Below are 27,132 nucleotides of genomic sequence, written 5' to 3'. Positions count from 1 at the left end.
TTGAAATGTGTTGATTTTTATTCAAAAGTTACTGTCTCCAGACAAGTACAAATCAGAAAACAGTGACTGAAAGAGGATGGGATAACAGACAATAACTCAGAGTAGCCAAGAGTGCAGAAAAAAAGAATAAAACACAGAAATGGCCAAAAGGAAGAAATTAAATTTTGTATATATACACATGATCTAATAGGAATTTATACCGATGTAGTGGTAAGTAACAAACAATAAACAGTACTTTTCCTTAAAAGAATTTTCTTTTTTTTTTTCCTTTTTTTTACTTACATAAAATAATTAGGCAAAACACATATAGGCTTGTTTTATCTACTTTATCACATTACATCTGACCACCTCATATTTCATGTTCTAAGAAGCCAATTATCCACCTCTGACATGGAAGATTACTGTGAGAAAAGGTGACCTCCACAAGCATGTTTAAGGCTTAAGCATGGAATGACTACAAAAGAAAGACCTCAGTAGACAAAACATTTCATTAAAACTTGTGTGTGACAAATATGTCAAAATCTAAGCTTTGTCTAGCTGCCACAGCGCTGCTGAATAACTTTCATCTTCAGTACTGTCTGAATGACTACCTTAAAGTTTTAACATTTGAAATCTATAAGTTTTTTGTGTGTGTGTGTGACAGGACTTTACACGTTGAGAAAAAACCTTAAAGCTGAATTTCACAAGTCTTTTCATTAGTTTTATCCAAACTAATTTACATGTAGGAAAAAAGGTAGAAATTCAAAGACATTATCAAGACAAAAAGACAAAAATAAAGAAAAAAACAAACCCAAAAAAAAAAACAAAAAGAAAAAAAACAAAAAACCATAAAAATATAAATTTAAAAATCTTCCTTGATGCATGACTGCCCATGCTTTAATTTTTTTAGGTTTTACTTACACATTTCTCAAACTTTGTGACTGAAGATTGAAAATAAGAAAACCAAAAGCACATATATAAAATCAGCACCAATTTATATATAACTTTTATTTAAAATGTAGATACCCATTTTAACATTACGCTGCAGGAATTTAAGAGGAACTAAATGGTGGCGTTTCTTTGACCGATCTTCCAGAGCACTGCTGAAAAAAAACTGCTCATTTCTTAGGGAGACATAATCTTCTAGTAGATGGTTAAGGAGTGCTCCGGGGGGAAGGGGGTGTAGCTCAGAGACTTACTGATTAATAAGAGTGGAACAAAAAGCAGACTTGTAGAAACTTCACAGCATAAAGGGTTCTAGACAGATTCTACATGACATCTCAAAATCTTAACCACCAGTGGTTATCAGGACCTGAACCTAGGCCCAACAACAGAATAACAGGGAGAAGAAACTGAAGATATAAGAGGGAGACAAAAAAGAACAATATGAGGGGGAGAAAAAAAATAACAAAACAAAAAAAAAAAAAAAAGAAAGACCTCCATCCACTTGGCTAACACAGTACAAGCAAGCTACTACAGTTCGTTTATAAATTACTACTTCACACCTGGTAACTTACTACAATTGTAAAAAGGGTTAGACATAAAAAAGGTTTCTTAAGTTAAACACACCAAGTCGTCCCCATAAAAAAAAAGGAAAAAAAAAAGGGAAGAAAAAGAAAAAGCTATTGATTTTTCTTCAGACGTCTCGTTTCTAATAGGTTTTGGAAGTGGCCTGTTGCACTTTGTCTGAACAGGAAGAGCTTACCCAAGATTATAAAAGTACATTTTTGAAACAAAGTCCTCTCTGAGCAAGCAACACTGAGTGGGTTGTCATTGGTCCACGTGGAGTACAAGTCAAAATAAGGTTTTTTTTTTTTGTTGTTTTTTTTTTTTGCTTTTTCTTACAGAAACACTTCTGTTTTCGCTTCTAAAATTCTCTTTAAATACAAAGCGCCTCTTCTTTTATCCCAGCGTCAAAATCATCTGGATATTAGCTTAAAACATGGACACCCCAAGGACCTAAAAAAAAAAAAAACAAAGAAAAATCAGAAAGTTAAGATTTGAAATTAAAAGCATACAACTGCACTCATGCCTGCGGGTGCTTGAGTCTAAACACATCTGTAATGTATAGACTTGATATCCAACATAATGCAAACAACTTGTTTCAGCAAACACATTTAATCCAAGTGTTACTATATATGTAACCAATTAAATTTATGATGTTGGTTCATTTTTAAATGCATGGCTACATGAAACTTCCTGGCTCAACTAACAGTAAGAAGGGATGAGACTGAAATTTCAGCTTGTGCTGCAGGTTTCTTAGTGGAAAAACCAAACCATTGTGTTTAAACACTGATCCACCCATTTTTTAATCATTGTGTAAATAAAAATAGATTGAACTCAGCTGATCCAACAATGCTGTTACAGCCCAAGTTGATGGAAGATGTTTGCAAGCTTTTTGATTTCACAAAATTACAGACAGAAAAAATGAGTAAACTCCAAACAATGTGTGTGGTTGTGTGTTGTGGCGAAAGTGTGACGGCTAATATGCGGCATGCTGTTTCTTTGCTCAGAATGAGCTAATTAGAATAAGAGAAAGCCGCCCTCTGGATGTTGAAGTCAACCTTTACAACAGTCGACCTTTATAAAAGGCTAATTCCCAGGCTTTCTTATAGTTGTGATAAGACGTAATAATTTAAGGCTGGCTGTGTAGCCTGAAATTTGTTTACACAAGCATGAATTATTGCTCTGCAACCAACAAGTCATGTTGCACTTGGCAACAAGCTGGTCAGAACGTGTCTAAAATGTTTTACTCAGCCTCATTCTGGAAGCAATTAAAACAAGCAACTGGTCCGTGTAACCAGACTGGTTTCAAACCATCAATTTCTTATTCAGTACTTTGTGTTATGTGTTATGGAGTTACTATGTAGTACAAGATGAAACAGTCAAGAGAAAAATGAATAATATGACATCAGGGTAATATAAGTAATTGATGATTCTCCTTACAGATTCATCCATGATAGAAGCAGGGTCAAAGTAGTCTGGCTTGAGCTCAGATCTCTCGCGGCGGTTCTTAGAGGGTGGCTAAAAAAGAAAGAAAGACAGCTGAGTGGAGAAAATCCAGCCAACAGTGTTTAAATTCAGTTTAAAGAAAATAAAGCAGTTCTAAAAAGTTTCTGCTTGACACAACATGACATTTGGAGCTCGTCTCCCACAGTCTGAAGCACATGTACCCAAAATAATTATTTGTCCTGGATGAAATTTAAATTTGCCTTTATATTAATTTTACATGGTTCTGTGGTGTTTGTGTGAACAAATACATTTTTCACATTTCACAGCTGCAATCCCACATTATTAAATAAAGAAGGATGTAACCTCGCCACAAGCCACACAGAAACAGCATGGTTTTTCCTCTTCAAAACAGTCTGGCATCCATAACAGACACCAGCATGTATTTAAATCTGGATACGTCATGACGTTAGTCATGAAAAGTTTGGCTAAGTGAGTGAAGCTTTAACTGAAATTGACCAAAATAATAAAACTGAAGACTGCGGGGTTTGGAAACTATTAGGCCATAACGCGGCAGTATTCTGTGAACAACAAAACACTGCAGGATTTTTTCCAGCTTGATTTCTAGTCTTTACATTTTTCCAGTTCAGAATCCTATTAAATAAAATGTGTTTTTTCTGTCTGCATCTCCACCAAAATAACCTTTAAGGCTTTCTGCAGTGACACAAAGTTGCTTGTTTTCTCCCTGAGTAATTCAGCCTGATAATACAGGCAATTTGTTGCATGACGCGTGGGTGGAAAGCACTGGAGGTGGTTCTTCTCTCCAACTTGACAGCTAGATGTTGGTAATTGTTACAAAGTGTTATGGCAATTTAACAGTGTCTAAAGGAGCTGTAAAAGATTCTGGGTTTTAATGCATTTATTGACTTTGAAAACAGAGCTGAAGGATACCGGGAAGAGAAACCTATAGGGGAAAATGGGGGTGAAGGAAAATGCAACAAACAAGCTGAAAAGTGTTAAAGAAATACAAAAAGATGCAACAAATTTTCACAGACATGAAAATTCCTGTACTTGTCTGTGCACTTTGTGTAAGGTTGCTTTTATTCTGAGTACATTTCATGACAGCTCACCAGATCAATATCCATGGTGTCAAAGTCCATGCCTTCATTGAGGTCATCCATGCGACCCTCAGATGACATCATCACATCCTCCACGATTGGCTCTTCATCGTCCTCCATAAGCCCAGTGCCGCGACGACTGCTGAATAAACCACCATAATTATTCAGGTGTTAACTGGGAGGTTCTGTTCACAGCAGCTCTGCATGGAGGTGTGTTTGTGTTCTTACATAGCATGCTGCAGATTGGTCCTGAGCTTGGCATAGTTCATGGCTCTTTCTTGTTGCTGGCGTACCTCTTCTTGCTGCCTCTGCGCCAGCATCCACGTCACCTGGGAACTACACAAGAGCACATTAATTAGGAGTGTTTTTCATCCACATGTCTGGTGTTTTAACTGGACACATCGCCTAGAGAGAAATTAAAGATGTCAGATACAAGTAAATTTCCCACTGGCCTGGTGCCTACGAAAAGTAAAGGTGGATAAATAAACTAGTCAGTCACTGTCCCAGTAGAGCCAACACTTGGCAGGCTGCTGACTGAAAACATTTTGCAGCCATTTGCCCTCAAAATTAAAAACATGCAGATGGGAAATTACACTGAACCCTGTCCTAATGTATTTTGGCTCAATCCAGTTGGATCCTATTCTCAGAGAATAAGTGATCCACAGAACTGAATCATGGTCCTGGAACTGAGCCTGGATATATTAATAAAATCTTGTGGTGAGAAGCATGAGGTTGCTTCAAAATGCATATGGAAATTCTGGGTCAGTAAAGCAAAGCAAAGCAAACCACTGCTCAACTGTGATGTCTGTGGTGCTTTTATTCAGAGAATGGTGGAAGTGAAGCTGTAGAAACCTTTGTGTTCTGCAGTTTGCTGAGGAGGCTCCTTGCAGCATGCATGTCTCCAGGCTACTCCCACGTCTATGAGCCTTTACACTGAACACTGTTTGCCACTATCAACCTTGTATCACCTCATTATAAAAAGGTAAACAGAGCAAGCCATGGCTCAAAACCAGGGGAATTGTTGCAAATATATGAAAACACCACAAAATAAAAACAATACAGGAGTTTGAAGTCTTAGAAGCTGTCTTCTCCATTTAGGTGATTTTAGAGGGGATCACATTTTTTTTCTTGAATTCCAACACCATGCATTTGGCTCACCAAGAAGTTACCAAGAATAAAAAAAACAATGTTTTATGCCTCTGACAGAGGACAGTCAATACTGCTCTCTCTCTGGACCGAAGCTATTTCCTCTTCCAGCACCACTGACAACACAGTGTATAGAACATCACTGTGGAGTGGAGGTGAGTGGTAGAATGTCAAGTCTGTTCTCATCAAACTATCTAACCTACTGGACTGGGGAGAGGGATGGATAGCAATCAGTTAGTTGGAGAGTGGAGAGAGTCAAGAGACGATGGAGAGAAGGAAGACACAGAGGTCCCTGCAGAAAAGCCTCTGAGGAAGCCGGTGTAATCAAAGGTGACCACTTCACATCTCTCATCTAGCTACAGACTCCTCTGCCCGGCTCCACAGGCTTTTGTTTCTCTTACTGTAATTGAATTGTACTTTTTTCTGTCCTGTTTCTCACTTATTGTGCTGGGTGCATGTAGGCCTGTCGCGATAAGCAATAAGTCAATTAATTGAACGATAAGAAAATAAGAGCACGATAAGTATGCCGGCCGCGATAATTTTTTTTCGTCCCCCCTTTACCATAGACTGTGTATGACAATAGGTTTCACTATGGAGTATTTCGACTAAACGCTCTGGTTTCTTGCGGAGTGATCTCTCTAGTGTCACACTTGACTGCAGCATGTTGCAGCACGAGCCGGTAAGCCGCATTTGTTTTGCACGGCTGCCAACACGCAATGGCCGTGAGACTTGCGTATTTAAGTGGCTTCTCACGCTCTCGCGCTAAACCTCCGATTCTCATGCTGAAATATGTAAATAATAGATGCAAGCATCTCCTCTTTTATTGTTTCGCTGCTTCCCACATGTAAGCAGAACACACACATTCTAGCTTACGACGTCAGTACAAAGCCCCCACTTCCTGGTCTACCGTAATAACCCCTGTAATCCGCAGGCACATTACGCAAATAGAATCAGCCTATATACTACCGTATATGACAAAATACACATTAATAGCAATGCCGGCTAATCGAGAGGTTTGGGAGGATTCCCAGTGGGCCGCATAACTTTTGGGCCGGTGTCCCGGCGTATGTGAATGTGGTATCCCAGCTAACTGCTGGGTTGTAGTTACTTATAAGGCCAACAGAGGGCAGAATGACTTTGTTTCACAAGCAGTAGATTTTGAAGAGCAGAAGAAGAACACGGGTTTTTGTTCCATGTAAAGTGCTGAAGTTTGGTTCGTCATTAAAACCGGCATGCTTGTCTACTTGTCTGGAGTTTATTTGAAGATGCAACAGTGAGAAAGGCGCTTTTATTTATTTAGTTTATTGACCTTTGAAAATGTGTACTTGCATTATTACGGCATATGTCACTATATTAGTTGAGAATGGTCTCAAAATGACACATTAGCGCTCTGCGCAATATTATCGTTTATCGCGATAATTTCTGAGAAAATTTATCGTACAGCTAAATTTGTTATCGTGACAGGCCTAGGTGCATGCAGGGTTTATATGGCATTCGTGACAAAATGCATTTTCTATATTAAATTTGTGCTTCAAAGATTCTTTTCTTGCATAGGGATGGGAACTGATAGGATTTTATTGATATGAGTTCCATTATCAATTCTGCCTATCGATCCGGTTCTTTGTCAATTTCCTAATCACCTCCTGACCCAATTTTCTAAAAAGAAACAAGTATCTACAACACAAATTCACGTGTAAAAAGAAAAATCTATTTAATGTCTAAACAGAGTCTGTAGATGTTTACATGAAGTCAACCAAGAATGCTGTAAAACAAACACTGATCGTTTTGTGTCCCTTTTTAATGCAATACTGCCACTTCAACCAGAAACAGATTCACCTGGTGACTAAATGTGCAAGTGAGTTGTAGCATAATTCCAGCATCTGGCTCCTAAATGTTTCCCATAACACCGTTTCTCTAGAATTATATCAGGGCAGCGCCCCGCCTGCCTTCAGACCTTTCCTTTAGCACATTTATACTTTATCCTTTTATTAAACAACTAAACAGTGTTAACTGTCTGATTTACATGACTGCACATCATTTCTCCTCGGCTCTCTGCTTGCACATGGCCCGATGTGAACACTGAAAGCCTGCCGCAACAGACGCCCATCACAACTGTTTTAACACTTCACTCTCAGAATGGATTTTATTAATGTGCCCGACTACAGCCTACTAAAGTCTCCATTAAGCACATACACGCCTGTGGCTACAGGTGAGCTGCTAATTTTGACATACTGCTAACAGCCTCTAGACCAGGGATCTCCAACTCCGGTCCTTGTGAGCTACTATGCTGCAGGTTTTGGATTCTACCCTGATGCAACACCCCTGACTCAAATAACTGGGTCATTAACAGGCTTGTGCAGGTGTGTTGTAGTAGGAGACATCTAAAACCTGCAGGACAGTAGCTCACGAGGACCGGAGTTGGAGACCCCTGCTCTAGACAGACACAGCAGAAGTATTTTCACCAGAAGGAGGAAAACTCAGTCGGTCAGTGGTGAACTCTCCAGCATCCAACGAAAGCAGGTTATTCCATTAATTTGACAACTGGATTAAAATGAAAAGAAGCTGCACATCAGGCAGAGAGTTCTTTCCTCCACCCCCTTAACAAAGCAGAGTGGTCATTAGGCGGCATACTCCTCCACACAAGGATTTAGGTCTGTCCTATGATCTGTTACTATTACTGGTCTTACCAATGCAGACATTAGAACTTTTTCCATTGTCATGTTTGTCAATCAAATGTAGCCTCACTCTGGATCGTCTTTCCAGCAACAAACAGCATGTCTGACATTGTTTGTAGTCAGTAAGCAGGCCAGCAATGTCCGCACCAATAGAGAGCGTTCATTAGCCGAGTGGCGCACGATTCCAGTACTGGGATGGGAATTGAAAACCAGTTTTCTAATCCTATCTCTTTTCTTGAATCAGACGGACCTCTATGGGAGGAAAAAATGGCAGTACTGTCATTATTGAGCATCATGAGTGTGGGCCCGAGCATACTGTAGTATAAAAACAGAGATGATGCATAAAACTGAAGTTCTGCTAGATCCTCTGTCAGTTTTCCATTGCAGCCACATTTGAAAATTCTAACCATCACTGAGGCTTTCCTTTGAGAATGAAGCCTTGTGGGCAACCTGGGTGTGATGTGGATGTTGTGGGAGGCAGTAAAGCAGAACCTGTCTGCAGCTGAGAATTGCCGGCTGACAGAAGTCATTAAACTACTCACTATCAGCAGTTAGGAGTCTCGATAGGCCCGGGCTCCAGGATAATTTATCTACATAATGTTCACCCTCTTCAGTGTCTCAAAAGTGACAATAAAGACCTAACTGATGCAAAATTACAACCTCATCTTTCAGTCTCCATTGTCACCTCAGACAGTAGAATAAAGTTGTCAGCTGGGCTAGCGTGACGACACCGTTTTTCATGGTTAGTAGCCATAGACATGGAAAGATTACAGTACTTGCCAGTAATGAGTAATGAGTTTTATTTTTTCCCACGGAGCAGCGCTAAATGGAGTCTACAGAACTAACAACATTGGTTTTAGTTTGGTGCCTAGCTTGTATCAAGTGAATCAGAAACATTATTATACGTTCATTCATGTTAAAAGGCACAAACTCTTGAACTAGCATTTAAATGAAATGGAATCAATTTTGACAGCCCTGTTAAATACCCACATTCCTTTTTCCACATTTGGGAGCATTAGTTTGCATGCTGTAAATCTGCAGCACAACACAGCATTATGGACATAAATTAACACAGATCTGTCATAGGTCTCATAATCAAGCCTAATACTTGGAAACGGAGGTTTTTAAGCCCAAGGAGGAATAAATTATCTCCCAAGAATAAAGCTGTTCTAATTTTTTAAACCTAAACTTGCATGTACTGTAATAAGAGAACCCCTGTAACAAGTAATACTGGGCATAACTGATTGCAGTGGTTAAGAAATGTGTGAGTGAGTTGAACATACTTGTAATCCATGGGTGTCTGGTGATGCTGAGGCGTCTGTTGATGGTGCTGTGGGTGTTGGTGGGGCTGCTGCTGCTCATGAGCGAGGGGGTAGACCCCCATGTAGCTGTCATCGCGAGTCCTTTTAGGGTCTCGCATGGCAGTGGAAGTGAGATGGGGGGAAGGCAACATGACTGGGGTCTGCATGCTTTGCTGCCACACCTCACCGCTGCTGCTCTCCTCTAAAAAGGTGAGGGGAAAAAGTGAATTAAAAACAAGTCTCAACAATCCTCCATCCTAGAGAGAAAGAACCTCTGCACTGTCATCTGTTCCCACCTTTACATCTCTGTCCATAGTGGCTGGTTTTAGAGGTGCAAGTGGCCCTCTCAACTACTTCCTGAAGAGCTCACAGAATGAGTTTTTTTAACTGATAGAATCTCCACAAACCTACATATATGTTTGTTCAAATTAATTTATAAAGCACATTTTAAAACTGCAGTTGGCCAAAATGCTGTACAAGTCAAGATTCAAGGCGATCTGTTGGTTTCTTTAGCTAGGCTATTATTTTTATGAATTGGCTTGTATCAATATTGATTGGATCATAATGAATTGGCTTGAATTTAATTGGTTGTAAAGTGCCCTGAGATGACGTTGTGAATTGGCACAAAATGAACTAGCAATATTTTTAAATGTTATCAATAAATTTATTGAACCACAATTTAAATACCTTCTGGCAGTTTCCTCTTTGCTGCTGAAGTTCCAGCTGTAGCTGCAGGAGGCTTTGTCTTCTTGGAGCGAATGGAAGAACCCCTGCTGGAGAAGCCACTCATCACAGACATAGTGTCATCGTCACCACCAGCCTGCAGGGAATTCCTGTAGGAGATCAGTGGAAGCCAGCAGTCCTCTCGCTGCAGTGCCATCTGGAATGTCATGAAACGCTCCAGGTACATGTGGCTGATCACAAGAGAGAAAGCACAAAAACAAAATGAATACATTTAAGTACAGGAAAAAAAAAAATTACACATTAAACCAGGTGCAAATTCCATCTGGGGAATTTTAAAACCCTCATGCATCAGAAACACCAGTTGCACCATTTGTCACAAACACCTGTTGCATTGAGCCACCGGAGCCTGCTACTCAAAAGCTAAGCAGAAAAAAATACACATACACAGTCCTCTTGTCTTGTCTCATAAGTTTAGAGGAGAACTCGCTGAGAATGTCCAAGAAAGCAAGGTTGAGGGGAGGGCCTCCTTCTCCTTGAGGACTAGGATCCTTAAATGCAAATTCGATACCATCCCTGAGGAATAACAGAGAAGAGAATGACACTGTAAGCAAATATTAACAACAGTTTCAAGACATTACACAAAAAGAACTGATCTGAACTGTGCAGTTAAAATGTCAAACATAATCACGAAGGGTCACCCATTTAGAGTTTTACAATAGGAATAATTCTCTCGTAAATAGATACCCGATACCTTAAACAGAGGTCTTAGTTTATGTGCAATGCTGGCTTCAAGTTTCCGTAACATTCATTTCAAACCACCCATTAGACCTGTTTGCTTTAACATTTTAAGTGAGCTTCCATTTTATGTAGCTGTGTTAATCAAACTGTCACAAATGATTGCTGTTTAACAATGAACAAGCAATGTAGGATATCTGATTCTTAAAATGCCTAATCTCAAAATCCATGCACAGATTTAGAGCATAAAGGGAAAACACTTGTCACTGTAGTCATAGATTTAATCCACTTACATCCAGTTGTCACAAACACATGTGCACAATCTGTTCATTTAAAAATTTGAGCATCAAAATCAGGGATTCTCAAACCTGGTCTTCAAGGGCCGGTGTTCGACAGGTTTTAGAAGTTTCCCTGCTGCAATACCCCTGACTAAATTAATCATTGTGAAGAACTTCATAGGTTGTTGGAGTCATTGTATTTGAGTCAGGTGTGTTGGAGCAGGAAAACATTGAAAACCTGCAGGACTGGGGCCCTCATGGGACCAAATTGAGTAGCTCTGAGATAACTTAATAGAATCACATGACATGTATAGATAATATTCAACATGACAAATAGGCATTCCCTCGTGGGCATGACGCTTGTGCAAGACTATAATCAAACAACCCATAATACACAGTTCTGATTCATTTAAATGTGTGCTTTCAAATGTTCTTTTCATCGCTGCCAAAATGAGGCAATGTATATCAGTTTTAAAATAACAGAATTTGTTTTAAATTGATTTAATTGCTGCATCAGTTAATATCTGGACAAGTTAATGCCAGGCAGAAATGGTTGTTGCATGACAATCTCAAAATTTACATTGTGTGGTGCAGCAAAAAACACCCCTGTGCAGTTCTACTGCAAAACTTAAGCACACAATCAGAAAAGTTTGTTTAACAGCACTACTGCTTTACCATGTCTGACAAGCTCTGTGTTGTTTTTAAAAGCTTTCTACTAAACTGTCAGTAGATGGGAATCAGCTAAACTGCAGCATTTCGTCACTTAAGCCTCTGAAAAAATCAGAGGAAAAAATAACATGGCAAAAGGATATTCAACGCTGAAGGGTAATTTGTCTAACATGACAGTTCCCAGATAAACTGCCAAAAAAATGTAAAAACTAATGCAATCCATCAAGGACAGCGTGAAACCTTACTTGTGCAGCATGGCAATCGCATCTCTGGTTTTTACTTGGTCGAGACCGAAGGTTAGGGAAAAACGACGGGCCAACTCTTTGATTCCACAGAATGAAGACGAGGAGCGATCAAACCCGTGACCCAGTTCAGACAGCATTTCATTAAACAGCTAGCAAAAAAGAGAGACATTAAAATGAGATAATATCTTAATGATAGCACAAATAAACAGATTCTCAGAATCACTGCACAAATTAATGGGAGGGCACGAGTGTGTCCACTGACCTGCTGCAGGCTGAGAATGAGTGTCTTGGCACATTGAATTTTGTCAATTTGCCGAGTCTTGCTCATGGTCTCCTTGATGATGTCACCGTAATCATTGTAATACTGTAGAGGAAAAAAATATTCCCATGTTTAGAGGAATTTAATTTTGTTATATTGATAATATGTATGTAGATATACATGTCAGAAAGCTGGACAAAAAAAAACTGAGCATCTTTTGGCAAAATCTATGTATTTCTCCTGCAAAACTATTTTGAAATGCATTTTAAGTTGTATTTTTTAAGCTTGTTTATTGTTGTATTAGACACTTACCCTCATGTACTGTTTGAAGATGTCAGCTCCAGTTCTCATTTCTACCACACAGTAGATGATGAGTTTGCAGTACGCAGCAAGGAGGTTTCTCCTCTTGTGCAGAGCTTCAATCTTTACTGCCTCATCATCCTGTTGACCATCTGAGCATAAAAGCAAACAAAAAATTTCATTTCAAAAACAACCAAAGTACTTGCTCACCTTAATTGATGGAGATGCACAACACATGCATGCTGGGATTTGTACCTGTGCTATTTGTTTCATCATCCTGGTCTATGAAGACATGGTTTAGGATGAATGAGAGCAGTTCTGACTGTAAAGAGTCCTCTGGGGAGTAAACCAAAGGCTCCAGGTGTTCCCTGCCTCCGGACACCATCTGGTGGCTGAATATGAGCAGTAGATCACACAGGATGGTGAATGCCTGTGGAAGGAAAAGGGGGAAAAGAAAAAGTTATTACAGTGTACCTGAACATTATATAAATGACTCTTCAAAGATGAGACCTTTTCTGCAAAATATTTCATAGAATGCCTTATAGATTTTTGTGAAGCATGTAGATGGTTAAAAAACGTTAGGGATGTTCCACTTTCAGGTGGAATTTACAGAGAATGTCAAACGTTCCTGCTACACTATAACATGAATGTAGGACATTTAATTAGAATCACTCAATGGTAATCCCTTCAACTCAAACAATTTATTCAAACAAACGCTAACAACAGTGGGTTTCCAACATAAACTGTTAATGTCATGATCACCCGATGGTGTCAAAACGTGAAAAGTATGATGAAGATGACTGTTACTTAAACTGAACCAGAACTTTTAGTGGTTGATTCATGGTTAGGACACTTCGTTTGTTCTGTTGTTTTGCAGTTAATCATCTTGTTAGAGAACAGTATGTTGTGTAATAAGTGCTTAAACAATGAAAAGTTGTGCGTGCACATTCGAATGTTTAGATGAAGTGAAATTAATTTCACCTGTAAAGGTTATTGTGCATTTTAGGTGTATTCTGACATAAAGGCTGAATATCCCTAACTTATAGTGCATTAAAGTTGTGTTCAACGGGTCGTTTTCTAAAGGAATTTTCGCCGGAAATGATGAATCAACCTTGTTTTTTTAAGCAGAGAACTTGTAAGTTGCAAAGCACCCCGAGATTCCAGATTTAAAGATGGCTGTGCCCAGTACCACCTGTAGTTCATTGTTGTCTTTATTAAATTTCTTTCTAATATGTTTGATACCCACTACATTTCTAGTGTAAACAGTACATAAATTGGCCATTTTGGGGGAGTCTATTTATTCCGAGTTGATGCAACAGGAACGTCAACTGCCTGGTAATGACGTCACCTACTCTTGGGCAGAATTATGAGAAAACTTGAACGCACCATTATTGTAAGAAGCATTGAGGGTTCACTATCTAATCACATGTACAAGCAAAAACACTTTTTCTACCAACTTGTGCTTCCAAAAATATTCACAGAAGTTGCAATGAATGGCAGCCAAGCCAGTTTATTAATAACACTACCTACCTATTAATATTCACCATTTTTAACATTACGCAGTTCTCCTACTTTGAAGCCGTTTTAATTACTGCTGCTACTCATGGAAACGTGTTATTTGTCACCTGCTCTTTGACGGCTGTGTTGACATTGGTGAGGTAGCGCTGACACATCATACAGAATGCCCTCATCTGCTTCCTCAGGGTCACCAGATCATCCTGATGCAAAGACGAAAAAAAAAAAAAAAAAAAAAAAAAGAACAGTCACGATTTTTAAAACAAATATTTCGCTCATTTGTCCAATTCAGTTACAACAGCTGATAATAAGACGTTACCTTTCTGGAACTGCCCTCAGATAACTTGGCCAGCTGCCACAGGATCACATAGTGAGTGCACTGCAGTGAATGGATGACTATCTGCTCAGAAGAAGTGGACAGGAAGGACAGAAAAAACAGCTTCAAATGTATTTCTATTTACAAAATATTACTAGATTTAAATGCACAAGCACAATTAATCACCTGCTCCGGCATATCTCCGTTCTCAATGCCCGTGTTGAGCAGCTTAAAGTTGCTGGTAAAGAGGTCCCATCCTGACAGATCATGTGCACTACAACACAGTGTTGATAAAACGGTCAGCTTCAGACATACAAACACCGATATTCTTGATAATTTCTCTAAAAGTCGACATGAACTTATGAAAGAATCAGCTCATACTTATGAAATGCTGTGATCCTCTTTAAAGTCGACAAAACCTGATAAGCATCATCCTCATCAGCATCTTCACCCTGAAGAGAAATGGTGCAACAGCAATTTTATCAATCAGAATCTTGTCTCATTTCAAAATACTGAATCATCCAAGATGTTTTACAGATCTAAATGCTGCGATTTTCTATCAAGATATTATATAGTTTAATAAGAAACTTGTCCTAAGGTTCTGTCACCTCGTGATCACCCTGCATGACGACATGTTCTAAAGCTACATTGCATTTCATAGCCTGATAAGGATAAACTAAACAGAATGAGAGTTGCCTTGTTCACTTTTGTAGAATATGGTGAAAAAAAACTAACAAAAGCCTCTGAATACCATCAGTTTTGTAATAACTACAATGAAGATAAAGGGAAATGCGTTATAATTGAAAGACAAATACAAACTTAAAATAGGCACTTGTGTCATTTAAAGATCCGAGTATTGATGAGCTCTACTGACGCTATGTTTTAGGCACACTTAAGACAAAAATGGTGCAAGAAATATAAGCATGAATATACCTAGTGACATGTATGCTGTCTCTTACCTCTTGTAGAAAATCCTCCAGTAACCTTGTGAATTTGTCCACAAGCTCATCTAGGAGCTGAGAGCGGGCTATATCTACCCTGTTAAAGATTGTGAACTCCTCATTGCAGAGGGCATGGTAAGTCTTAGAACAGGACTCTAAAACTTCAGTGTCTGTGTGCTTTTCCACAATTTCTCTGATCTGACGCAGCAGGGCATCCAGGTGCTGGAGTATAGAGAGAAACAAATGAAAATCATGTATTAATAATCGGTGAAAACAAGCTGATATCATTATCAATCACGAGCAGACAACCGCTCAGTTTGCCCTGACATGACTGCCGTTGTATGGCAAGCAAGTTTTTCCTCACCTTCTCCAGACGTCCTGTGGTATAAATTTCCAAGTCAAAGAACTGAGGCAGCTGTAACAAGTTGGTCACTTTCTCTGCATCAACAGCATACTGTAAAAATAATTAATAGGATGATATTTCATGATGCTAAAAGCTTCTGAGAAACATACTTGACAAAACTAATGTGTGGGTGCAGCAAACCTTGGCCAGCAGAGGGGGCAGAGCCACAGCAAACAGCTCTGTCATTCTAGTTCTGTCATCTAGCTGAGTTTTCTTCTCCTTTGCCGTCATGACCTGATGAAGAGATACGAGTAAGATGCGTGTCCCAACTAGCCTGCATGTTTTAATGCACTGTGGCTGCTCTTTCAATTTACACATTTAACATTTTAGTACACATTTTACACTCAATTCAAACTCAATTGTAGGGGAAATTTGTAGCTTGTCAAGTTTAAAAAGGGCATTTTCTCCACTCGATTTTCTTAAATATCTTTTACAGTTCAGTAAAACCCAGAGGTATTCTGAATGATAGGCTTTGGTTACACCCAGTAAGAAAAGAAGTTTGCACTAATCCAAGAAAAATCAGGCATATTTGGGAAACAACTAATGGCAGCTAAGCTTCAACGTCTACTGATAAAATGCAAAAAATGAGAAATTGAAAATTCTTCCTCTGGTTGTCCCAATACTGATTTTTAAGTGCAAAGTATTGTAGCACTGAAGCCAGTATTATGATATATTAAGGACTATAAATGTCTCTTAAATACAATTAACTGTGCACGATAAACAACCATTTATTTTCCATTGTCTTACACATTGCAAACCAAAGCTATCAGAAAAAAAAATAAACAAAGATTAAAAAAATACAATCAAATTTGAAACCTTTATAATTGCCGAAGTAGTCATTTCAAGGCATTATCTACGGTGCAAATGTGGTAAGAGTTCAACTTATACTGATCAAAGTTCACTCAAAGAACAACAGTAACCCACAAAACGTCAGGTCGTTGTAGGAGAAAACAAGTGGATCAATTTTTTAACTAATCTGACTTTCTCCCTTACCCTCTTTCCTGTTCCTCTTCCAACAGGTGGGTGGCATTCAGCCGCCTGGCGTACAGTGCACAGCATGATTTCAATCAAAGCCGTCTCTTGCCTGTCTGTAAGAGCTAAAAACACAAACAGAAACACAGGAATGATCAGCATAATTTGTATTTAGTCAGAGAACTACGTTCAAGTGAGTCGGCCTTTGATAAAAATACAAAAGCAGTGCCATACGTTCTTCTCCTGGCAACGGGTCATCTAGCAGTAAGCTGATCATACACTCCCAGTCTTTTAGTAGCTCTGCTCCACATTCCCAGAGGGAGTCCACAAGGTAAGCTGCATGCTCATGGAGCTGACAAGAAAGAAGTTCAGATAAAGGAAATACAAATCAATGACTTCACTCCTATAAAGTGGTCAGGATAAAGAAAGACACACCGAATAAAGAATAAAAAGTAGAATATGAGAAAGTACCTCGCTCTCAAGGAAGAAAAAGACAGTGGTCTTAATAAGGTTGGCATTGGGGCTTTGTCTGCCTCTTCTTTTTGGGGCACCTTCCTCCTCTGGTTCTCGTTGGCTAAATAATCTTTGAGAAGATTTATTGTTAACTGTATATCACGTAAAACGCACAAACTTAGCTACCCAACATTAACAGCATTTTTTTAAATCAGCAAGTGGCCTCCAAAAAAAAGACCTACAACTACACTAAACTGTACCAACAAAACGTTTCAAAGAAAAGTTTAATGTCTGACATACTTTTTATAGAGAAACTCGCCAGCTGCAACTGCGACCGGTCTGTGCGCCGAGTAGACCAGGTGATAGACACTCTCGCAGTCCTCGGGGGTTAAAACTTCATCCGTGCTACTGCAGAGACAAACACAATTGCTAAAGATGTGCCAGGAATGCATTTTATTGAATTCATAAAACTGTAAAAGGGTTAGCACCAGATGTAAAAAATGAGAGCACCCACTTACTTCAAGACTAAAGTGAGCAGTTTGATAGCTTGTACTGCAACATCATACTCTTTGTCAAGAGTCATGGAAACAATACGGTCCTGAGAAAAGAAAGAAATGGCAAGCTTAGCAAATCATCTGCTTAATTATTAAAGGAGTTGTAATTGAAACAAAAATAGCTCCCATTTTGCAGTAATCAAGTCTGAAGAGAAAGAAAGATTGTGACTGCTGTGTTTGCGTTCTCCAGCAGGTGGTGCTGACCTTAAAGCGGCTGGTGAAGAGTTCCAGTCTTGCATTGAGCTCTCTGTTGTAGTACAGGCCCTGCAGAGCTGTCAGACACTTCAGACGTACCTCGCCTTGCTGGAATGAAGTTACACAAAAGCAGTTTGTCCATTACTGGTTTTTTGTCCAGTACCGGTTAATCTATGCAAGTTACAGAAATAATCTGACTAATATAATTTCTCATCATAGCAATCTATAAGAAAAATTTAAACTTAAGATAAATATTGGCTTTTTTCTAAGCCTTGTTTGCCTATTAAACCTGTTAATCAATACTTAAATAGGAGCTGCTTTGAGCGCTTAATTCTGGTAGCTCCAATGTGATTGCAATCAAATCACTGATGGTGTATTACGCAGCCGTGCACACCCACAAAGATGCTCTTGTTGGAAAAGACATTTGGTCAGACTGAAGTTCTGCACAATTAAACGGAGTCATGTACTGGTGTGGAAAAGTGTTTTCCCCCCTTCCTGATTTTATTTATGTTGCTTAAATGTTTCAGATCAAACAAATTTAGTTTACAGTAGTTTTTAAATTAAAGTTTTTATTATTAGAGGAGGGGGATCCAAACCTAAATGAGAAATTGCCTGCCCCCTGTTATAACTGTGGTTTATCACACCTGAGTTCAATTTCTCTAGCCACACCCAGGCCTGATTACTGCCACACCTGTTCTCAATCAAGAAATCACTTAAATAGGTCCTTCATGACAATTGGAAGTGGACCAAAAGATCCTCAAAAGCTAGACATCATGCCGAGATCCAAAGAAATTCCAGCACAAATAAGAAAGAAAGTAATTGAGCTCTATCAGTCTGAAAAAAGGTTATAAAGCCATTTCTAAAGCTTTGGGACTCCAGCGATCCACAGTGGGAGCCATTACCCACAAATGGTGAAAACATGGAACAGCAGTGAACCTTCCTAGGAGTGGCCATCTGACCAAAATTAGCCCAAGAGCGCAGCGACAACTTATCCAAAAGGTCACAAAAGACCCCACAACAACATCCAAAAACTGTTACGGTGGCAAACTCTTTTCCACACCACACTAATAGAACCGACAGAGAATGAAGCTGGCTAACAGGAATGAGGGATATGTCAGAGTTAGTTTGACACAAGCGTACACGTCAACGTTCAGCTTTGTGTATATACTTGCTGCAAACGACGGAAGCGCCGCAAAAACGTTAATACTGGAGGTCACCACAAGGAGCCGTACACAGCACTGGGACTTTGAAACAGTGATAAGGTCAATCTACCGGTCACATTGTATTTCTGGGTCATCAACCCCCAAAACGCTTCCAATTTGTAGGCAACTGTTGAAGTATGAGCGTTTATCGCTGTGGAACGGGTAGGAAAAATTCTACAGATGCCGAACAAGGTGCGAGAGACGGTCTTCAAAACTATTCACCACTGTGTTTACCTCTGAAGTGTCGTGTGCATGCTCATATTTGCACGAGCGCCCCTGGCGTTTAAGTCAATACTGCATCTCGCGCATGTGACACGTTGCCTCACGCCAACATGAGCGGCTTACGCATTTAATGAACGCTAGGAATGTGTGGCAGCCATCACACGTATGCGGATGACTCACTAACAGCAAGTATATCTCAGCCCTAAAAAGGGTTTAACGAACAACTAAAAGAGCATTACAGAATCTTTGTATACTGTACCTTGTCATGCATTGTCCATCCCACATATTTCAGATAGCTGTCATTGAGGAAGGCATCACTGTAGAGCTTCATCCACACTCCAATCTCCTCTATGCAGATTGCCCTGATTTCTGCTATCGAATCTCTGTCAAAACATTGTCATTACTTGTTTAGCAAAATACTAAAGGGAGATCCATCAGCACCATCAACGATCAAGACCGAGCTTAATGCATAAAAGAATTGTTATGGAAAATCATACCGATATCGGTGAACAAACACTCCTTTGAATATGGCATTCATCATGTTTTCAATCTCATCCTGATTTTCTTGGAGCTGAAAAAAAGCACAAAACAAAGTACATGTGCACATTAATTTAAAAAAAAAATACAAACCATAACAGAGTAGGCAGTTAGAGGAGACCAAGACAGACTGCTAATGAGACAAGATGTGCAGCAGTCATCAATGCCAACACGCTGAGGTGTGGCTGCACACTGACCAAACAGTTGGATGCCCTGTTGAACTGGATGTTAAATAACCAGCTGGCAATGCAAGCTGAATACGATTTGGCATAGCTGGCAAAACACCTACGGAGGTGCAACAGTTGCTTCTCCTTAGAAAAGATGAACAAACATGGTCTTTGGACAGGATATGGACTGCATGGTGCCAGTACTGAGGTCTTTACATAATAGCCTGCCAGAGGATACAGTTTGAGAAGTGGAGAAATGTAAAACACTAACAATCTCAATTACAGATCTTAGGACTGTCACATTATCGCATTAGACTCTAATAATTGGGGAAAATTGGAATTTCTGATCTTTGACAAACCACATCCATTCCAGCTCACACTTTCTTTCCAATATAAAAATAAAAAAAATCCTTTGGAAAATTAGCCACTACATAGACTTTGTGGAACAGTCATCTGCAGTTAGTATTGCAAGCATAATTTAAAACTTAAGAACTGTCAAAACAGCTCAACTCTTCACCTACTTTAAAACAATGAACTGATGCAGTGGGCTTTGAGGGGGATTTATTGTTTACCAAGATGGGGCTCTTTAGGATTTCATTGGATTTCTGGTGTCATTATTTGATTCTAAATTGAATTTCATTAAAAAAAAAAAAAGAAAGAAAAAAAACACAGAGGGCACTGACTTCAGACCTTAAACGTATTTAAAAAAAAAAAAAAACACCAATATATGACCTTAAGGGGTAATTTCAAACATAATTCACAATTGAGCAAACAAGTTTTGACTCGACCCAATGCCTTGTGAAAGTGTGAAAAATGAAAGCTGTTCTTTCTATTCTTTAGATAAGAAGGAAAAAGGAAAAGTCCACTATTAGCAGCAACATGTTGCACTTAAGAAGAATAAAAAGACTACATTTATAAAAGCTTTGATCTGTTTTTATAGAAACCTGCAAATCATTTCAGAATATCAAACAGAAAGGTTAACTTTATTTAAACAACCATCTACAGCAGTGGTTCCCAACCTGTTTTCCTTTGGGACCCCCTTCATGCAAACACTAAAAGCCATGGAGCCCCTGCCCCGCACCGTGCTTGAACCTCGCTTGATTTTATGCTTTCAAAAGTGATATTCTCACCATAAATACCATATTCTGGCTGAGTCCTGCCCTTCCATAAAGCCAAAGTTAAACAACATATAACCTTTTTTTTTTTTTTTTTTAAATACAGACAATGTGTGGACATTAATCACAATGGTTCTGAACGGTCAAAGCCTCGGGGATCCCCTTGATGTCCATGACACCTAGGTCGGAAACTACTAATGAACAGCATTTTGACCCAAAATGAAGACAAAAATAGTTCCAGTGATTCAAACCAAAGGCTTAATACTTTAGAAGAATATTCTACATGAATATCACAGTGACGAAACACAATGAGTGTTTTTTTTCCATGTTCAGACAAAAAGCCAGATGAAAATAACTTAAGATTTCAGTCTAAATCTGAAGAACCCCACTATATGGCGATAAACAGCTTATATGCTAAACATGAACATAGGGAAGCTGCATTTTATAAGACAGTCAACAAAGTGTGGCCAAACTTACCTCTTTGCGTTTTTGCAGGAGCAGCTCCAGCCTGTCATTTGCCCTCTTAGCAACCATCTTATTCCTCTCAGCTTCATACTGGCGCTGGGTGTTATCCATGTTAATGCTCAAGTTTAGAGCTACATTCACCAGGGCTGTCATCAACTTCATGGCTGTTTAAGAAAAAAAAGAGTTTATATGCCAAGTACATGAGTTTACCAAACTAAAGACAGACTTTTTTTTTATCATCAATGCACAGCATCCCATATTCTCCAAGTAAATTGCACTTTTCAAAACACTAAAGTATTTAAAACCAGTTACATAAAAAATTTTGGGCTATATATTTGTATTTGGGAAAAGTGTTAAATTTTGTTTTCCCTTTCACTCTGGGTAATTAGACCTTGAATTAGGCAGGAAAGTATACACAGTGAGCACAGTCCAGTTATTAAAGTCATGCATAGGTCTACTTCTAGCTGCCTGCTGCAAAAATCTGCTGCAGGGATTTCAGGTAAACAGAGTACTATCAAAAATAAGTCTGAACCAACTCCAACCTACAGGCCTAGACCAGCTCAAATAACCAAGCACAAACAGAAGCATATTGCAGCTGAGCACAAGGACTGTATCCTAAAGGGAGAACATCACATCCATGTTTGGAGGTCACACCACCCACCTGTTCGACTGAGGGTTTGTTTAGTAAAATATGTAATTCCACACGATGAAGAGCACTATGTTTTCTGTAAACCTCAGGTTGTTGTGCAAGATATTATCGGTCCCCACCAAGTGTCTCTGATTCTTATTGTGGTGAGTAAACCCACCTTTGCAGGTTAAAGTAGCCTAAAGTACCTTTGTGTATATGGTGAGTACAGCCAGTACTAAAAGCATTAGTTGCAACACAGCAAACAAAAGAAATGAAAACACCTGTGTGCTTGGGTGTTAAGTGTCTCTATAAGAACATGCACTCATTCAACAGTTACAGCAACTTATGAAACATAAACATGCAGACTAAATAAACTGGATAATACAACTCATCCCTGAAATATTTGATATGTGCATGTATCCTCACATTCAAATAATTTCTTTCCACACACAACTTTGAACGTGACAGGCTGACACTCCAATCAAAGCCACTGAAACAACTCATCTTACCTGCCAGTGTTGAGGTGTGTCTAAAGGCTCGGACTTGGGAATCTGATAGTCCAGTAAGTAGGGAGATGACTGTGTCCATCATGTACTCATCATAGATGATACTGTATTGACACTGGCGCACTAGCACTGAAATGAATTCACAAAAGCTTGATTTAAACTTCTTCCACTGGGGTCCAGCTATGGTTAGAGGGTAGTCTCCACTGTCCTGCAAAGGAAAAAAAGAGAGGAGGACATCATTAAATACAACAATAAAAAACTATTTAATAGCTACCATCCAACCAAGCTGGAAGTGTTCTACAAAAGTAAAGTATTCCAATGAACTTGAGTCAGTTTAAGAAATTGAATTGAAGCTACCATTCAATCTAAATGACACTTAAGAGGATTGTAGTGAATTTGGTTATGGGTATTCTAATAAAGATAAGTTACCTCATCAAATTCCTCTGTCATTCGCCTAATGATCTCAGAGTTCTGCATGTTGCGAAACATTTCTCCACTGACCACACCTGATAAACGAAAAGCAGTTAGAACAAGAGCAATTCATCAAGTAGTCAAAAGGAACAGTTTTACTGAACTGAAAGGGAGAATTGGAGTGTTTCTGTGAGAGATACGAGCAGTCTTCATTATTTTTTTTTCAAGAGCCAATCACGACATTGGATCAAATTTTCAGACACAGACAAACCTTTGCATCCTGAGCACTGAATGAAGAAATTGATGAGATCTAGTAGCGCAGCATCCCTATCGTGTTTGTAGGACTCAATCCAATCATCAACAACAGACTGCAGGAAAATAAGGAAAGAAAATTTTAGAAATAAAGATGATGTGGCGTTTTTGTTAATTTGGCCATGATTCATTAAAACCAAATAAGGGGCCACTATTCCCTCGATAACATATATGTTCAAGTGCATGATAGTCATACCTGCATTGCACTCCTGCCCAGCTTCACAACCTCAAACAGCATCATGTTTTCCATGCCATTCTCTTGGTGGTGGCCATTTATCCGGCCTGCACCCTTCCCTCCTTTGCCCTTCTCACCTGCTGCTTTCTTCCCCTTCTTTCCCCCCTGGGGGAAAAACGTCACAAAGATCAAATCTTAGATAACTGGAAAGCATAAGTAGAACCTAAGTACAAAGCCAACTGCACACATCACAAATATTTTTAAGAATACATTTTAAAAGGGCAATTTCAGCCATGTATGCTTTCCATACCTTTCCTTTAGCTGAATTCGCACTCCTTCCATCAGGGTCCTCAGAGAAGTCTGTATCTGAGGAGAATCTGGTGTCTGTATCCCTGGTAGGCACAAACACATAACAAAATGAGTATTCATGCACTTGAAATTAGGATTTATTTTTCTATGTGAAAACGTTTACTTACTGAGGGTAGGAAAATTCTGAAGGTATTTCTGGTGCTGCTATCATTTCTGTAACATCTTCTGGACAAACTTCAACTTACAACTGACTTGAGATTCTCAGTAAATACAAGACAGGGGAGGTTGCATGTGACCTAGAATAAGCAACAAAATCCTTTAGAAACATTCTATCTTAACACATTTTAATTGACTAGCAACAAAATAAACAAAACAATAAAAAATAGTAATAATTTGGGAAAAAAACGTCAGTCTGTAGTGAGAAAATATTTCTTAGATTTCTGTTGAAAGGGGAAAAAAACGTTTCACATGGTAACAGGGGGCGGACGCAAATGCTACTGTCACTATTGCGGTCTTCCTATTGGTTTCCTCTTTCTCAGTTCCCTGGGTTTACAGACAACGTCATACAAGTAAGATTGGAGTGTCATCCTCAATGACCAAATATGGTACTGCCCAATCCGCCCCATACATATCTAAACCAATCAAAGGACAGTACCAACATCAACAAGATACTGCAGGCCACAGGGAAAGTACTGTAGGTTGTGATGTGTAAATTAATATATATATATATCAAAGAGTTTGGATGCAATTCATTCGTCATCCGTCTGATATTCCAAACAAATGCAAATTTCTACTCAACGCCAAAAGAAGTCCATAAAACCACTCGATTATAACTGTTAAGTCTTTAGAAGGCAAAGCAAATTTCACAAATAATATCCCATCCTGGAAGCTCTAGAAACATACAACTATACCCATCTGAAAAATTGGTTGCAACTATAAGAAGCGAATAGAATAACAACAATGTGTTGTAACTGTAAAGGCTTCCTCGTAAAATCCCAAAAATAATGGCCCACATGTGCCGAACTGACTGGAACTATTGTGAATAAAAGAGCAATGGACGTAATATTGTCAACGCCAATGCAAACCTACTGCAACTTAACGTTTTATCTCAGCTCATCATTTCGTAGATTGTGCAACGTGCCAATTTCTTTGACTGTGAGGGGGTTCCTGCATGTCAAGACGATAGAACTGTATGGGTGTAGGCTGAAAAAGTGGCGCCAAATCGGAAAGAGTATCTTATAAAGTTGTTGCTACGAAGCAATAATACATGATCTTGCATCAAATTAAAGTGTGGAACCGGGTTATGTGAATTCCGGTTCATAACGATGCCAATAACTACCGACTCAAGTCCCTCCAACAACGCCGACGCGCCAGCGCTCTTCGTCGGCTCCTGTCAAAATTGACACCGGTGCGTTGCTGGTGCTAGCGCCACCAGCTAAGGAACCGAAGAGCTCGGCGTCTTTTCCTCGACGTCAGCTAGTTGAAATCTGATGAAGTAAGCATGCACGACTCAGTAAAAAATAAAGCATAAATAGCCAAACAACGAGGGCTATAAACCACAACACGAACCATAGCCTTGTTCTGATAATATATATATAAATTTACCAACGATACAGTATTCAGACAACAACAAAACAACGCAAGCTCTACTGTACTAGCGCAAGCTAAAATGAGCTAATACACAATGACGCTAGTCAACAATGCAGCCAGGGATGTTAACTATGTTATACCTATATACGGGTCTATACGGCAGCTGTCCGAATATAAACTAATTAACAATACATACGGCGCGATTATTGAGTCGAGAATAACTCCCACTAGTTAGCCATGCTAACGGCTACGGCTAACGTTACCTTAAAAAAAACATCACGTCCTTGCGTCCTCCATCTTGCCTCGGGAGTTCCAGTACCGTATTGCATAAGCAACAAACACTTTGTTTACAAATATATAAAGTGCATCTAAGTCAATAGAAATATTCAAAATAATTATTTACATTTCGATCTTTTTATTTTGTGCAGCTATGCCAAATTTCCAGGTCGTTAGCTTGCTAATGACCAGAGTAGCTATGTACCGCGAGCTAGCGAAGCGACTTGTTCCAAGCAGACATCCGCGCTCAGACCTCTCTTCTGAAGCTAGCTTGGCTAGCATCAAGGCTAGCAAAATACAAATCAACTAAGTTCCAGATAGCTCTCCGCCATTTTACAGCTAACTTACCTTACTGTAAAATGTAGTCCCGACACAATCTTAACTTTTACTATTCTTATGTAACCACCGTCTAAATCCCGTTACAATTCTGTAAAAAGAGTTTAAAAGTCGCGGTCAGAGGCGGTTTCGGACGTTCTCTCACCCCGCTTGCTCCGTAGTTCGGTTTGTTGTTTCGACGACCTAGGAGGAGGAAATCCTGGTGCAGAGCTACCACCTAGCGGCCAAATTACCCCCACGTACATATACGGTCGATGACATGACATCTAGTGGTAAATTACTAGTACTGCACATTGACACTTTTTTCTTTCCTTTTTTTCCTTTATGTGTGTGTGTGAGTGTGTGTGTGTGTGTGTGTGTGTGGTGGTGGGTGCATGGGGGGGTCTTGCTAGGTTTTGCACAGTGGTGCGGGGAAACTGCCCGGCGAGATAATTATAATTCTACATGTTTGAAAGGGTGGCATACTAAGAAGCATGCATATAGAAAACACATGCTTTCTACAAAGCACATACAACTCCATTATATATACAACCCCAATTCCCAAAAGGTTGGGACACTTTGTACAATATAAACAAAAACAGAATGGAGCAGATTGGAGTAGGTGGGGGGTGGGAGTTGATGGCGCCCTGGTTCCCAGGGTGTGCGGCTGGAACATTGGGGTGTGTGCTGGCCTACGCCGGGTGGCTGTCTGGGTGGGGGCCTGGTCCTTCTAGGCATGTTGCAGGCCCTCTGCCTTTGGGGGGTGGGGCAGCCGCCTCTGGGCTCCTGGGGCCCTGGGCCCTTTGCTTGGGCTGCCCTGCCGATCTTGGCCCACTGGGACCTGTGCCCCAAGACCGTGGGGGGCTCTTGCTGGGTCTCTCCTCTGCCACCCTTCATATGGGGCTGGAGTCGTCTTCGTGGTGGGGTAGCTTGGGTTGGTGCTCTGGAGCTGCTGCTGAGGACCCAGGTCTCTGGGCTGCCCTGGTCTGCCTCCGTAGAGGCGTGGTCGCATTTGCACGATCTCACTCACCACTCTTCATCACTGATCACTCCTTATTCCTCATGCTCTGCATGCTGACACAATCACTGAGTTGTCCAGTGGGTTTATATACTAAGAGATAATTCTTTTTTTTTATTTTTCCTGTGAGTTAGTATCTGGTCGCTGTTATGCTACTTTCATGATATGTCTTTTTGATTTGGTTCTTATTTAAAAAC

At 39.7% G+C, this 27,132-nt stretch overlaps 1 protein-coding gene across 3 annotated transcripts; it reads right to left on the bottom strand.

Annotated features, from left to right (window-relative positions):
* On the bottom strand, positions 1-26,166 carry stag2b (stromal antigen 2b). 3 transcript variants are annotated; one of them, XM_041990131.1, is made up of 34 exons: positions 26,084-26,166; positions 23,904-24,032; positions 23,738-23,819; positions 23,449-23,592; positions 23,212-23,308; positions 22,959-23,035; positions 22,533-22,737; positions 21,408-21,559; positions 19,609-19,682; positions 19,371-19,494; positions 17,697-17,795; positions 17,457-17,536; positions 17,239-17,346; positions 16,957-17,068; positions 16,720-16,837; positions 16,507-16,610; positions 15,655-15,747; positions 15,475-15,564; positions 15,129-15,332; positions 14,551-14,621; positions 14,356-14,443; positions 14,173-14,253; positions 13,964-14,056; positions 12,594-12,768; positions 12,351-12,490; positions 12,042-12,143; positions 11,780-11,928; positions 10,297-10,425; positions 9,856-10,082; positions 9,151-9,370; positions 4,275-4,382; positions 4,059-4,188; positions 2,926-3,003; positions 1-1,938 (listed from the first exon to the last, which is right to left on the bottom strand). In XM_041990131.1, the coding sequence occupies exons 2-34, from the start codon at positions 23,945-23,947 to the stop codon at positions 1,915-1,917; spliced, it is 3,822 nt and encodes a 1,273-aa protein (XP_041846065.1). In that variant the 5' UTR covers positions 23,948-24,032; positions 26,084-26,166; the 3' UTR covers positions 1-1,914. The 3 variants fall into 3 exon arrangements, with proteins under 3 accessions (XP_041846065.1, XP_041846064.1, XP_041846066.1); XM_041990130.1 differs by having other exon boundaries at positions 25,951-26,112; XM_041990132.1 differs by having other exon boundaries at positions 4,059-4,185; positions 25,951-26,112.
* Between the last annotated feature and the right edge of the window lie 966 nt (positions 26,167-27,132).

The sequence above is a fragment of the Melanotaenia boesemani genome, chromosome 7 (genome assembly GCF_017639745.1).
Source record: "Melanotaenia boesemani isolate fMelBoe1 chromosome 7, fMelBoe1.pri, whole genome shotgun sequence".
Taxonomy (NCBI): domain Eukaryota; kingdom Metazoa; phylum Chordata; class Actinopteri; order Atheriniformes; family Melanotaeniidae; genus Melanotaenia; species Melanotaenia boesemani.
This window is presented reverse-complemented; position numbering and strand designations above follow the sequence as displayed.